Raw genomic sequence first — 15484 nt, 5'->3', positions numbered from 1 at the left:
TATTTTACCCTTTGTTCTCCATGTGTGATCTACAATAATAATCTGCTTTGTGTTGATATTTACTGCTGTGTTGCTGACATTACCTGAAAGAGAAGTTGGGGTGCTTCACTGGATTGGAAAAAGTTTAGCTACTCAAAAAGCAGGTCTAATTAAGCAAGTTTATTCTATATCCATAAAAGGCTAAGTTGACTCGCGCATGCACAATACATATAAAGCTCTTTCTGGCGCCAATCACATGCGTGTGTTTCGATCTGTCATTGTCAATCGTGAATTTGGTTGACACTTCTGTTATAGAGAAAGGACAAATAGCAATATTAAAATATTTCTTTTAATTAATTTCCTTTCAATGTGCACAAATCCATGCACCAGGCCACTACTAATTATAATAAAACTCCAAATTACCATGCAATAAAGTGAGTTACTAAAGTCTTAATACTAATTATTAGTGATAAATGGTCTACTTGAGAGGCTTAAAACAATGATAAATTATATGCAGGAACCATAGAAGAAAAAGAGGCGAAATTCTTTGGTACCACAGGTCTTTGTGGGCAGTAGCAATGGGGAACCAAAGCAAAAGCCACTGGAAGCCTGAAAGGAAACAAACTCCTTATAGTAGAAGCCCCTTAACTAAATTTGACTAGACCTGCTCTTTGTTTTTTAAAATATATTTTTATTGATTTCAGAGAGGAAGGGACAGAGAGAGAGAGAGAGAAACATCAATGATGAGAAAATCATTGGTTGACTGCCTCTTGCATGTCCCCTCCTGGCGATGGAGCCCACAACCTGGGCATGTGCCCTGACTGGGAATGAACCATGACCTCCTGGTTCATAGGTCGACGCATAACCACTGAGCCACTCCCGGCTGGGCTAGAACTGCTCTTTAGATGTTTTTTATAGAACCTGGTAATAGCATGTTAGGCAGAACTCTCAAACAGTGATGGTGAACCTATGACACGCGTGTCAGCACTGACACGCGTAGCCATTTCTGATGACACGCGGCCGCTGAGGCGGCCGCATGCCGATGATGAAACATTTGCTGCTCCTGAGGATGAAACATTTGCGAAATAATGTTTTTTCCTCAAAGTGACACACTACCCGAGTTATGCTCAGTTTTTTTGGCGAAGTTTGACACACCAAGCTCAAAAGGTTGCCTATCACTGGCTTAGGAGGTCATTTTCTAGGATACCTACACGTTTCCATTCCCTATTAGTGAATTTGTGTCTTCCAAGAGTCACTTGGGTTTGTTACCAAACCTTTTAATGCCATTTGAATTTATTATTTTGATGTCATAACTTAATGAAATATCACATAAAGCAATGATATATGAAATATGAAAAGAAAGAGTTACTGTTCCAGTGAAAACTAAAAGTGAATGCTTTGGAAAGATTTAATAAAGGAGAGGCACTTTAAAAATTGCTATTGAATTCAGTATAGATGAAACAGAAAAATTTGAGGGTAAGTTATAAAACACTAAAATGATTCAAATTGCTTCATAAAAGTTTTAAATTTCCTTCTTAGTTTAGAACAGTTTAACTAGAAATCAGAGGGAGCATATATTGGTATAGTTTTTGCAAGAAATATGAGGCTCTAATCAATAAATCCACATTTTAAAAAAGATTGGCCTTATGTTAAAAGATTTGTGAATGAATGCATATTTATATTTTAAATGAGAATAAAATGATTATGATATATACAAACTATTTTTAAAATTCCTGATTTTTTTTATTAAATAAGCAACTATTAGTCCCAATTGTGTTGAATAATAGGGCACTTACTACACTTTACAAATAATTATTTAAGAAAAAAGTTTGGATCTACTACTCCGGATTTAATCCTTATGAAGTTATGTGGAAATAAAAAGGAAAAAAATATTGGAAGCAAGAGTATTTTAGAAAATAGTTCTGGTTTAAAAAAAAAATCCTTTTTTAGAGCTTCTCTGAGTAATCCAGGCCATTATTCTGCCTGGAGTAGTGAATCTAGTTGAGCTAACATCAGGAAGAATTGAATAGCAATGGACTAAAGCAATAGCGAGGGGAAAATTAGGGCATCTCAACAGAGCCAGAAGCAGCTTTGTCAGTTGAAATTAAATTTAATCAAAAAGAGAAAATTGTTTTTGGCGTGTTGGAAAATGAAAAATCTGACAAAAGGTTTTAAAAATATCATGCCATCTACAGCATTATTTTTTAAACTGAGGCTTATAGCCTGATTAAATGGGAATGTTTTCTAAGTTTCTGTGGTGAGGGTAATTGTTTAAGCCCCAGATGCTTTTATTCTTACTTAGATGGAAAAGCTAGCTGCTGTGTTAGTTCAAGTCTTCTGAGAAGCAGACATAAAGATGGAATTCGACTTGCAAGAAATTTATTAGGGTAAATGCATGTGAGAGAACCTGGGAAAGAATCTAGAGGTGACTAGAAGAGCTGTTAAATTGAAATGTTATTCTACCCTGAGTAAGGGAGACAGGAGAGAAAGGAAGCTTGGTAGAACCATCTTAGACTGCAATGCAGTTCTGAGGAAAGTTTGACAGGTTGGTAGAAAGTTCCTAAGCCAAAGTCACCTATCAGAAAAGGCCCTGTCTCCCAGGAATAGGCTTATTTTATTATCCTTGATATGCTGAGTGACTGGCAGGGAACAGCCAGTGAGAAGGTGGTCTTGGAACCAAGGTGGTGTGGATTTCAGAGTACTGTAGCAGCCCATCAATGATTTTCTTTTCTTTTTTTTAATATATTTTATTGATTTTTTACAGAGAGGAAGGGAGAGGGATAGAGAGTCAGAAACATTGATGAGAGAGAAACATCGACCAGCTGCCTCCTGCACACCCTCTACTGGGGATGTGCCCGCAACCAAGGTACATGCCCTTGACCGGAATCAAACCTGGGACCTTTCAGTCCGCAGACCGACGCTCTATCCACTGAGCCAAACCGGTTTCGGCTATCAATGATTTTCATCATTGATGTTTCTATCGCTCTCTCCCTCTCCCTCTCCCTCTCCCCCCTCCCATCTCCCTACCTCCACCATCTGCCAGGCCTGGGGCCCGAGCCCCAGAGGGAGACCCAATGGGGCTGCTTCTTAGGGGCAGCGGTCATGAAGAGGTGGTGGAGGAGCTGGAGCTCGAGCAGGCTGCAGCACGGGAGAGAAAGGAGGGGACAGAGAAGGAGGAGGCAGAGAAGGAGGGGCGGAGAAAGAGTGGGGGGGAGGCAGGTCTGAGCCATCTTTTACTTTTTTTTTTTCTTTGTTAATCCTCACTGGAGGATATATTTTATTTATTTATCTTTTTAGGGAGAATAAAAGAGAGAAACACGTTGATTGGTTGCCTCCTGCACGTGCCCTGATCAGGGGCAGGGAGGAGCCTGCAACCAAAGTATGTGACCTTGACGGGAATCTAACCTGGGACTGGCCTTCAGGCCATGCTCTATCCACTGAGCCAAACTGGCTAGGGCATCCATATATATTTTTAAATGAGGTTATCAATTGCTACTAAAAAAAAACTTAATCAAGATTGTGTGGAATCTAAAAATTAATTTAGGTAGAATGGGCATGTTAGCAGTTTTGGATCTCCAAGTCCATGAGTGCAGTTTAGTTCTTTCTCTCTTAGGCATTTTAAAATTTATCTCAAAAATGTTTTATAGCTTTTAACGTAGAGGTATTACACTTTTTTGTTTATTTGTTCAAAGTACTTGACCTTTTAGATACCAGTGTAAATGAAATGTCTTCATTTTCTAGGTGTTGATTATTATTCCTGATTACCTATATATATATATAAAAGCCTAAGAGACCGTTATGATGGAATGACTGGTCAGCCAGTCACTATGATGTGCACTGACCACCAGGGGGCAGATACTTAAGGCAGGAGCTGCCCCCTGGTGGTCAGTGCGCTCCCACAGGGAGAGCGCCACTCAGCCAGAGGCGGGAGCCTCTCATGACTCTGTGACAGCACTACCGAGTGGCGGCAGCAGGCGCAGTGGGCCAGGATGAGCGTGAGCAGTGAGGCACCCAACCCCTAGCCACCTGCCACTTGGTGCACTGCTACATCCCTCTCGCAATCCGGGACCCCTTAGGGGCCTAAACTGGCAGTCAGACATCCCCAAAGGGGTCCCGATTGTGAGAGGGCACAGGCCGGGCTGAGGGTCACCCCCCCCTCCCCCAGTGCACAAATTTCATACACCCAGCCTGTAGTCTTTGGATAATTGCTGAACATTTTCTTGAGAATTTATAAAAGTAATTTGACACTCTGGGTAAAGTTATTTTAATAACTACAGGACTTCCTTTTGCTTCTGGCCAGCAGTTAGGCTGGATGCAGATCACTTTAATTCAATCATGAGTTCAGCTGATTCAGAGCTGGACTTCAGTTCTAATAAGGGCTTGTCCATTTCCCACTCATTCTTCTATCTGGTTGTGTAGCCTTTCTGAGTCCACCTGTAATCCTGGGGTATCCACCAAAGGCTCCCCTCTTTGATGGACACCAAATTCCTATTTGTGTGCCTGTAAGCCAGTGAAGAGTGCTAGAAGTTATGCTCAGCGTTTAGCCTCTCAACCATTGCTTTTGCTTTTGGATTTGGCAATTGCCTCAATGGAAAAAGTTACCTCAAATACTTGTCTCTCATAACTTGTCTTAAAAGCTACCATCACAGTAGCTTTCTGATGCCTTCAAATCATGCTTTATTTCTTTTTTTTATCTTTAAGATATATATTTTTCCCATTTTCCTAGCTGTTTCCAGCAGGAGGGTTGGTCTGAGAAAACCTAGTAGGCCAGTGTCAAAAGTGTCTCTCTTCTCCCTCTCCTCCTTCACTATTCCAACCCATTCTCTACTAAAATGTAACATAGTTCTTTATAGTATCTCATTTACTGCTATTTCCAGCATCTAAAATAGTGCCTAGCACAGACTAGAAGTCAATATATATTTATTGAATTGAAGAATGAAGGAGAGAGCAAGCAGACAGCTCTGGTGGAGCTGGGGGAATGTTGGGGATGGATGGAGGGATTGAGCAAAAAAGAAAAAGAGAGAGAGAGAACTCATGGACATGGACAACAGTGTGGTGATTGCAGGGGGAGTGAAGGGAGGTGGAAGTGGAAGAAGGTATAGAGGGGATAAATGGTGATGGAAAAATAAAACAAAAAATGAATTAATTAACATTTTACCTGAGAAGATAGAATGGAAATTCAAAAGAAAATGTCTTCACTGTCATTTTCTCAAACCTAAGATACAGCCATGCTTGAGCATAATTTGGGTGAGTTCTGAACTCGAACTCGGGTCCTTTAGGGTTCAAGTCTCTGAGTGACATTTCCTCAAGAAAGTTACAGCCTTTGGTCATTATTTCTCCATTTGTAGATGATTTACTACTCTCTTACTTAATGGAAATAGTTTCAATTTTTTAATTAAGATTAAAGAGCTTTCAAGAGAAAAAATTATCAAGATAGAAAGGACATTGGGTTTAATGTTACAATCAAGCAATCAAAATACTTGTATAAATATAATTTTTATGATAATGATACTATCAGTGAATACAAACAAGAAAAATAGATGATCATATTTTAAAAGGTAAAAATGAAGAGTTTCATAAAAAATTACATTTACATAATATGTAAATGTTTGCCTGTGTTTTCCTCCTCTTCCTTTAGAGCCATTTTAAGTTCCAGATGTAGTTATTTTGCTGCGATGCTGAGTGGCTGTTGGGCTGAAAGTTCTCAAGAGTACATTACTCTTCAAGGGTAAGCATAATTTTTATAAGGCAGTTTGACTATAACAATTACAAATAATACGAAGCACTTTTTGTGAATCTGATTTTTCTGTAAGTTCAATGAAATATTTTTCATGTTGTGGAAATCTACAAAGTACATTTTCTGAAAACATGAGGAAGTTGGGAACATCTATCATAATAAAAGCATAATATGCTAATTAGACCAGACAGCCGAATGACCTTCCGAACACCCTTCTGGACAACCTTCCAGACGAAGCCGGGGCTGCGAGGGCCGCGCCCCTTGCACTAATTTCATGCATCGGGCCGCTAGTTTAGTAAAAATAGAGATAGTGTAGTGTATCAGTCTTCTCAGACTGGATGGCTTAAACAACAATTAATTTTCTCACAGTTCTGCAAATTCAGAGTGCCAACAAGGTCCTTCGGCGTCTAGTGAGAGGTGTCACCGTGGTCCTTTGATTGCAGGCAGCGCGTCTCCCTGTGTGCTCATCCCCTTTCCTCAGTGCATGGGGGCGGGTGGGGAGGTGAAAGGAAGGTGAGGGAGAGAGAGTGCTTTGGTGTTTCTTATAAGGACACTAATCTTATCACATCAGGGCAGAGCCTCACCCTAATTACCTCATTTAACCTTTTCTTTCTTTATTGATTAAGGTATTACATATGTGTCCTTATCCCCCCATTGTCCCTCCACCCCCACACACTCATGCCCTCACCCCCCTGGTGTCTGTGTCCGTTGGTTAGGCTTATATGCATGCATACAAGTCCTTTGGTTGATCTCTTCCCCCTTACCCCCACCCTCCCTTACCTTCCCTCTGAGGTTTGACGGTCTGATGGATCTGTTTTTGTTATTACTTCCTTAGAAGCCCTGTCTCCAAATATAGTCACACTGGGGAGTTAGGGTTCAATATATGAATTTGGGAGGGTGGGGGAACACAAATATTCAGTCTGTAACAGGTAGTTTCTTTTTTCTTTTTTTAAAATTTTGTTTTTTTTAAATATATTTTCTTATTTTTCTTTTTTAAAGAATAATTTGGAAAGGTGTGGATTTCAGTGATCTATGATAGTACATGGTGAATCTATATAATTGATGGCACTTTAAACTTTCAAGACAGTTATTAAGAGATGAACTATTCCTTTTGAAATATTAATGTTTATTGCATGTAACATATTTAAAATAGTTTTTCTTGAAATATTAAAGTTTATTGCCTTTAACATTAAAAAAAAAAAAGATGTACTACTTCCTTAAATGGTGAAATGGAACATTTTGGTCACAGATGATAACTGCAAGATTCTATAGTGTACAGTATGGGGGAGGGCTTTCTCAGTAGGAAAATTGCCTGGGAGTCCTGAGGGAGTTTCTCAGTTCTGCATCATTTTCACCATAGATGTTTCCTTGATGGGGTCAGTTTTGGCCAGAGGCTTAGGTATGGAATGGTGATACTGGCAATTCTGTAACAATGGATGCATGGAAAGTATTCATAATTTCTTACTGGATTTGTATTTGTCACACAGGCATATAATCTTGAGCCTTCTAGGTTACAATAATCTGGTTCCCTTTATTAACTAAAAGTACCTTTAGACTACCTTCACCCTGGCAACCAGGTAGTTTCCAAATTTGGAAGCTCTTATATGCCCCAAATCCCTCTCTATAAAGCATAAAATTTTGAAACATTTGTAAGAATATGTAATGTGTTTTATTTTTTGCATTTTATTCACATAATAGAAATGAAACACATATAAAAAAGAGCCCAGACCATTATCTTTCATACCATGGTTACATTTTATTTATTTATTTATTTATTTATTAAAAATATATTTTATTGATTTTTTTTTTACAGAGAGGAAGGGAGAGGGATAGAGAGTTAGAAACATCAATGAGAGAGAAATATCAATCAGCTGTCTCCTGCACACCCCCTACTGGGTATGTGCCCGCAACCAAGGTACATGCCCTTGACTAGAATTGAACCTGGGACCCTTCAGTCCGCAGGCCAACGCTCTATCCACTGAGCCAAACCGGTTAGGGCTACCATGGTTACATTTTAATTATACTACCACAATTTCAATACACATATAGCAATATATTTTGCAGCCTAACTTTTGGGTATAGTTTCAGCAACTGCCACTGTTAGTGATTTCAATTATGTATCCATGAAATCATGTGTATGCTTTTATTACAGTGTATGTGTTTTTTTAAGAAAAAAGAAGACTAGATACTAATGAAATGGTAATAAAGAAAAATAATGTAGGATGTAAATATCTATCTGTCTGTCTGTCTATCTATCTATCTATCTATCTATCTATCTATCTACTAGAGGCCAGATGCATGAAGTTCGTGCAAGGGGCTCTGCCCTTGCAGCACCTGTCTAGTTAGCATATTAGTTCTTTATTATATAGGATATATATAAAATCACCAAGTTTTTACTTGATATTACTAAACTTCCTAACTAATTTGTCCCCCACATGCATAAAATTCTTACATATGGAAAGTTTTATCCTATTTTTTCATTAATATAGCATCAAAATATAACATGATTGCTTTGATGATATTTAAAAAATAACGTTTGCTGCCTTGGCTAGTGTGTTCAGTGGTTACAGTGTCGAGCTGTGCACAGAAGGGTCAAAGGTTCGATTCCTAGGTCAAGGGCAGGTATCTGGGTTGCAGGTTTGACCAGGGCCACATGTGGGAGGCAACTAATCAATGTCTCTCTTTCACACCAGTGTTTCTTTCTCTGACCTCCTCCCTCACTCCCTATCACCCTCCCTCCCTTCTACTCTCTTTAGAAATCAGTGGGAAAAAATGTCCTCAGGTGGGGATTAACAAAAAGAAAAAGGAAAAAAGTAATGTTTCATCTATGTAACCCTGTTATCTTTCTAGCTGAGTTCTCTTTTATTAATTTAGTTAAAAACATTTTATTGAGATATTATAATATAATATAATATTATTCTTAAGCATACAACGAATAATTCACTATATGTATATATTGTGAAATGATAGATAACATCCATCACCACCCGTAGTTGTAATTTTTTTTCTTGTGATGAGAATTTTTAAGATCTAGTCTCTTAGCAACTTTCAAATATACAATACGTATTTAGACACCATGCAATACATTACAACCCCAGGATTATTTATAGACACCATGCCATACATTACAACCCCAGGATTTATTTATTTTATAACTATAAGTTTGTACCTTTTGACCATCTTTAACCATTTTGTTCACCTCTTTACCCCCTTCCTGGGGCAATCAGGTAGTTTCTGATTATGGAAGATTTTAAACACCAAGCTAAAAAAATTTATCCTTGAGGTAAAAGGAATGTGTAGATGGATGAATTGGTGACATTTTATCAGCATTGTTGAAAAACAACCTGAAAGATAAAAGATATATGTATCCTATTGATAAGATCTCTTTCTTTCTGATGAATTTAAAATATCCCTGAATATAAATCGCTTCTCGGCCTTTTGGCTAAGATCAAGTGTAGTATCTGTTCTTATCAGTATAAAATATCCCTGAATATAGGGATAGTGGTAGCAGAGGCCAGAGTCTTTCTATGTGTGCCAATCCTAGGGATAATTACTGTGGTGTAATTTTGGAAACTTGTTCAGGGACTATGTTTCAGATGTTTTAGACATCATTTAAAAAAACTATTAATCCACTCTCATTAGAACTGAATTCCATAAAAAATGTACTAGTAAATGGAGAGAAAACACTAGTTTGACTCAGAATACAACTTTTTGGTATTCATTAAAAATCATGTGATTCTGTGTAGTGAGATAAAGGTCAAAAGAAGTATCTGATTATGCATCCGAGAAATGCAAAGTAAAATCACAATGTGATATAACTTCACATCTGTCAGAATGGCAATCATCAATAAATCAACAAACATCAAGTGTTGGTGAGGATGTGAAGAAAAGGGTAATGCACTGTTGGTGGGAATGCAGACTTGCAGCCACTAAGGAATACAGTATTGAGTTTCCTCAAAAAATTAAAAGTGGAACTGCCTTATGACCCAGCAATTGCACTTCTGGGAATATATCTGAAGAAACCTAAAACACTAATTCAAAAGAATATGTGCACCTTTATGTTCATTGCAGTGTTATGTACAATAACTAAGATATGGAAGCAACTCAAGCGCCTATCAATAGACACGTGGATAAAAAAGCTGTGGTACATATTTACAATGGAATATTACTCAGCCATAAAAAAGAATGAAATCTTACCATTTGTGACAGCATCGATGGACATATAGGGTAGTATGCTAAAGTGAAATGAGTCTATCAGAGAAAGATAAATACCATATGGTTTCACTTATATGTGGAATCTAAAGAACAATATAAATGAACAAAATAGAAACAGACTCATAGATACAGAGAACAGACTGATGGTTGCCAGTGGGGAGAGAGATTTGGGGGTCTCAGTGAAAAAGGTGAAGGGATTAAAACGTAAAAATTGATAGTAATAAAATAGTCACGAGGATGTAAAATACATAATAGGAAATATAGTCAGTAATATTGTAATAACTATGTATGGTATTAGGTGGGTACTGAAAATATCTAACTACTATCCTGTACACCTGAAGCTAATATAAAATAATATTGAATGTAAACTGTGATTGAAAAATAAAATTTTTAAAAATTATGCTGTAAGTAAAAAATTGTGACAATATCTGCAATCCTATATAATCCTATATAATAAAATCCCAATATGCAAATTGACCAAATGGCAGAACGACCAGTCGCTATGATGCGCACTGACCACCAGGGGGCAGATGCTCAATGCAGGAGCTGCCCCCTGGTGGTCAGTGAACTCTCACAGGAGAAGCGCTTGCTCAGCCAGAAGCCGGGCTCACGGCTGGCGAGCGCAGCGGTGGTGGCAAGAGCCTCTCCCACCTCCACAGCAGCGCTAAGGACCCCTTGGGGGATGTCCACCTGCTGGCTTAGGCGGACATCCCCTGAGGGGTCCTGGACTGTGAGAGGGCGCAGGCCAAGCTGAGGGATCCCTCCCCACCCCAGTGCACTAATGTTGTGTAACGGGCCTCTAGTCTAGGTATAAATGTACTGCATAGTGCTAATTATTGTTAAACATAGTTGAAATACTATTTGTAAATTCTCAAACAAAAGCATATGATTGTGGAACCTTATTCCACAGAGGGGGAAAGTAATTTTACAGAAAGCACATGTCTAATTTTTTCCTGGAAGAAATCTTAGTTCCTGTACATTTAGTGACAGTTTTTACTACCTGATACCTTTTGTTTTATATCTTTGTTTCTGTCTCCAGCAGTAATAAATTCTGTCCTCAGCAGTAATAATATCTTACAATATAACACCATATATTTTCTAGACTTCTTTCACATTTACTATGCCCTTTCATTTTTAGAATCAGTCTTTGAGAGAGCAGGTCTAGTCACATATTGCAGATAAATAAAAACAAGATCAGATAAGTTAAATGTGTTCCTGGGGGTCACTGGGTAAATAAGTGCTTATGCTAAATGTGCATTTCATGTTTTAATTCAGTGTCTGTTCCATCACAGTCACTGAAGAAATCAGAAGTTCCCTGTTGGCATGTGTTTTTGAGCTAGCTAACCAGCCCTCCACTGTTTAAATCAGTGACTTTCACACTTTATCTCACAGGACCCTAAAGATCCTGGTGCGTGTGTTAGGGAGCACAGGTGTGGGTTTGGGGTCTGAGGGGAAGGCCTTTAGAAAGGGTGCCTCTTCAAGCAGAGCTGCTCCACCTTTATCTGTTTATGCTGTTCAAGGTTACTTCTGAGTTTAGCACTAGGAATAAAGGCAGTCCTTAACCCTCATGAGCCATTAAACACTCAAAATACACAGGCTTTTAAAAATGATGTCTCTTTACTAAGAGATCAGTAGACAAGAAAGAATTAGTGGCATCAACTATTGGTCCCTATTTCCTCACCTGTAATTCCCCATCTTTGATTATGATGGAGGTAATGGATAAATATTTACTTTTATAATATGGCTTGACTACTCCTGACAGACTTTAATCGCTTGTTTCAGGGAAGAAACCAAAATTTGTTTCAGTGTCATCCAAATTGTGCAGTAATGCCACCAATGACCAGGCTCAATCTTTCGGTATTTCCCCTTCTGTTGTGATAAGCAAGGCTCTGCTTCTTACTGGTTCATCTTACCCAGAACTGCTGTATCAGCACTGGGGGCTCACTCCCAATTGGCTTTTTCAGTTCTCATGCTAGCACATTGGAACTGAGTTCCATTTTTCTTACCTTGATTAATAAAGCAAGGTTTTCTAACACTAAAATGAAAGAAGAATGTCTCAAATTACTATCTAAAATGTTATTAGTATCATCTATACTCATGAAAGGGTAATATGCAAATTGGTCAGGACGCCCTCACAGTAACAACCGAACAGCAGGCTGCGTGGGGCAACAAGGCCGGTGGGGGGGCAGTAACGGATGACCAGGCTGGCGGGGTGGGGGGCAGTTGGGGGCAACCAGGCCGGCAAAGGGGGACAGTGAGGGGCGACCAGGCTGGCATGGGGGGCAGTTGGGGGCAACCAGGCCAGCAGAGGGGGGCAGTGAGGGGCGACCAGGCCAGTGGGGGGAGCAGTTGGGAGCAACCAGACTGGCAGGAGGGGCAGTTGAGGGCAACCAGGCTGGTGGGGGGCAAATGGGGACAACCAGGCTGGGTGGGGGGCAGTTAGGGGTGATCAGGCTGGCGGGGGGGGAGTTAGGGGCAATCAGGCCAACATACAGAGGCGGTTAGGGGTGATCAGGCTGGCAGGGGGGGGCAGTTAGGGGCAATCAGGCAGGCAGGCAGGTGAGCAGTTAGGTCCTGGATTGTGAAAGGCATCCTGGATTGGAGAGGATGCAGGCTGGGCTGAGGGGACCCCCCTCCCGTGCACAAATTTTGTGCACTGGGCCTCTAGTGGTTAAATAAAAACCATTGGAAGAGTAAAGGGAATTTAGAAATTTTACTTTTAAAAAAAAATCACATCTTTTAGGGATTTGTATATTGTAACAAATTCTGTTTTCATATTAACTTATACTGTAAAACTGGGTAGATGTTTCTATGGATTGTGTGGTATAGTAGAAAGATAATGGGCTTTGGTGTTCTCAAAGGCACTCCTATATCCAGTCCAAACTTTTTATATGACTTTAGGAACATTGCTTACTTTCCATGAACTTTCTGAGGTTGTTGAAAAGATTAAATGAAATACAGCAAGGAAACAATCTGGCATAGTGCTTGGTACATAGTATGTAGTGCTCAATAATATTTGTCTTCTTTTTTCCCCCCCCCTAAATTAGATTGTTCTCATTTTCTAGAGAGAAATGGGTTCAAGTGAGGGTCATTACTGATACCAGGACAGCAGTGCCTGCTTTGCTTGGTTCTCAGCCTCTCTTGGAACTGGGCCAGTGGTACACGTCTGCAGGATGTTTTCTGCAACAGATTAGAATGAAATCCTGTCTGTCCTTACAGAAAAGAACCAGTGTTCTTAATGAGTGGTAACTCAAAGACATAATGCATGTAATATTTTTCAAGTGAGACAGCCTTCAACAAATTGAGGTAGGAATAGTAGAGTCCTACAACCCTACTTCTACCCATGTCCCAGAGTTGGGAGGTGGAAGGGTATACTTGGAAGAAGTTCTCCTGTTCTGGTGGAAGAAGGGAGAGATTTACCACTTCCTATACTGGAAACTGAACCACAGCAGTATTTCTGTAAAGAAACCTCACATAAATAAGCCAGGCAGAGAAAGATAAATATCACATGATCTCACTCATTTATGGAATATAATGAACAACATAAACTGATGAACAAAAACAGATCCAGAGACAGAGAAACGTTGATCAGAACGTCAAACCTCAGGGAAGGTAGGGGAGGGTGGGGGTAAGGGGGAGAGATCAACCAAAGGACTTATATGCATGCATATAAGCATAACCAATGGACACAGACAACAGGGGGGTGAGGGCATGAGTGGGGGGGTTGGGTGGGTAATGGGGGAATAAGGACACATATGTAATACGTTAATCAATAAAGAAATTAAAAATCCTACATAATAAAATGGTAATATGTAAATTACCATCACTCCGCTACGCCCACGATTGGGCCAGCAGGAGGCGCAGGGGGTGGGACTCAGGGTGGCCGGGGTAGCTGATTGGGCCAGCAGGACGCTGAGCTCGCGGCGCCACTGGCGCCGCGTGCTCAGCATCTGTGCCATGGCTGCCGGAGGCCAAAGCGGGGGACCTGGCCGGCTGTCTGCTCCGGCGCAAGGCCTTTCGAAAGCCTCCGCAGCGCCGGAGGCTTTCGGAAGGCCTGGGGCACCCGCGGACAGCCGGCCAGGTCCCCCGCGATCAAAGGCCAAAGCGGGGGACCTGGCCGGCTGTCTGCTCCGGCGCAAGGCCTTTCGAAAGCCTCCGCAGCGCCGGAGGCTTTCGGAAGGCCTGGGGCACCCGCGGACAGCCAGCCCACTGGTGCACCAGGTGCATGATTAAATCATGCACTGGGCCTCTAGTATATATATAAAGAAGATTTTTTTTAAAAAAGTATCCTATATAATAAAGAGGTAATATGCAAAAAAAGAGAAAGAAACCTCACACATTTCTATTTTCTATACATAGATGTCCTCCAGTGGTGGCTTGGGGCTTTGAAGCATGAAATTGGATTGTCTCATGTCCCTTAGGAGATTTCTGGGGATTGCTCTGAACCTTCAGTATGGTCTTTTGAAATATAAATCAGATCATATTTCTCTTCTGATTAAAATCCTTAGTAGTGCCTTCTCATCACAATTAGAATTAAATCCAAATCTTTACCATAAACCACAAGACCCTGCATGATCTGGTCCCTGGGCTTTCCCCAGACTATCCCAACTAAAGTAGCTACAGCCAAACTTTCCAGTTACTCTCCTTTATATTATCCTGTTGTATTGTCTTCATGATACTTTTCACTAAGTTTCATTTCACTATTAAAATTATCTTCTTTATATATTTGTTTACATATTTATTGCCCATGTCCTCCTCCTAGAATGCAAGCTTCTTGTATCCTCAAGGTCTAGAATAGAGCCTATCATTCAATAAATATTGAATGTGAACAGATGAATGAACGAATGAATGGAGTCCATATGTTACTTTAACCCACACACATAGGGACCTGGGACTTTCGGAAGCACAGAGATTTTAGTAGAATAGGAGTATGTTTGCTCTCTGATCTTAGAGTTCTGTCCTCATACATTTTTCTTTGTTCTGACTCTGAGTATATGTAATGTTTTCATTTCCTACAAGCTTCTATTCTGATTATGTTTAAATGGAAATAGTGCTTTAACTCTTCCCATTTAAACTGAGGGCTATTGGAGTAACTTGTTACTCTTTTAGGTCAGTTGATCATGTCTTTCAGACACTTTTAGTAAAAATACAAATGACTTACAACACAATACTGAGAATGTATTAGTAAAACATCTGTCAAGACAGCAGGAAAATGGTTTCTTGCTGTTTTTATAGCTATCATATATATTGATACATAGACTCATATGTCTAGATTTTGCTATTTATGTTAATAAAACTACTTTTGTTTTTATTTAATCATTATTTTTTGCTTAAATATGTCAAGGCTTAAACCATTCTTTCAACATAAATGGCTAATTCTCATTAACATTGACAAGAATGGCTCTTGATATTTGAGGAAAAGTGTATGGAATAGTATACATTCTAGTAATTATGCTAGTATTTAGATTAATAGGCTATGGATAATATGTCAAAATTATTCTTGTCATATACATAGCATATAAATGAGAACATTTAGGGATTGACTTTTTTTCT

General features: G+C 39.6%; 1 protein-coding gene across 3 annotated transcripts in view; it reads left to right on the top strand.

The window, feature by feature from the left end:
* BTBD8 (BTB domain containing 8) overlaps nucleotides 1–15484 on the top strand; it is a 94159-nt gene that overhangs the window by 39202 nt on the left and 39473 nt on the right. For all 3 annotated transcript variants that reach the window (XM_079776449.1, XM_079776448.1, XM_079776447.1), the window contains one exon: nucleotides 5618–5707. In XM_079776449.1, the coding sequence (XP_079632575.1) occupies nucleotides 5618–5707 (90 nt within the window). The remainder of the gene's footprint in view (nucleotides 1–5617; nucleotides 5708–15484) is intronic.

The sequence above is a fragment of the Cnephaeus nilssonii genome (assembly GCF_951640355.1).
Source record: "Cnephaeus nilssonii genome assembly, chromosome: 7".
Lineage (NCBI taxonomy): Eukaryota > Metazoa > Chordata > Mammalia > Chiroptera > Vespertilionidae > Cnephaeus > Cnephaeus nilssonii.
Note: the sequence above shows the minus strand (reverse complement) of the source record. Positions and strands in the feature narration are given on the sequence as shown.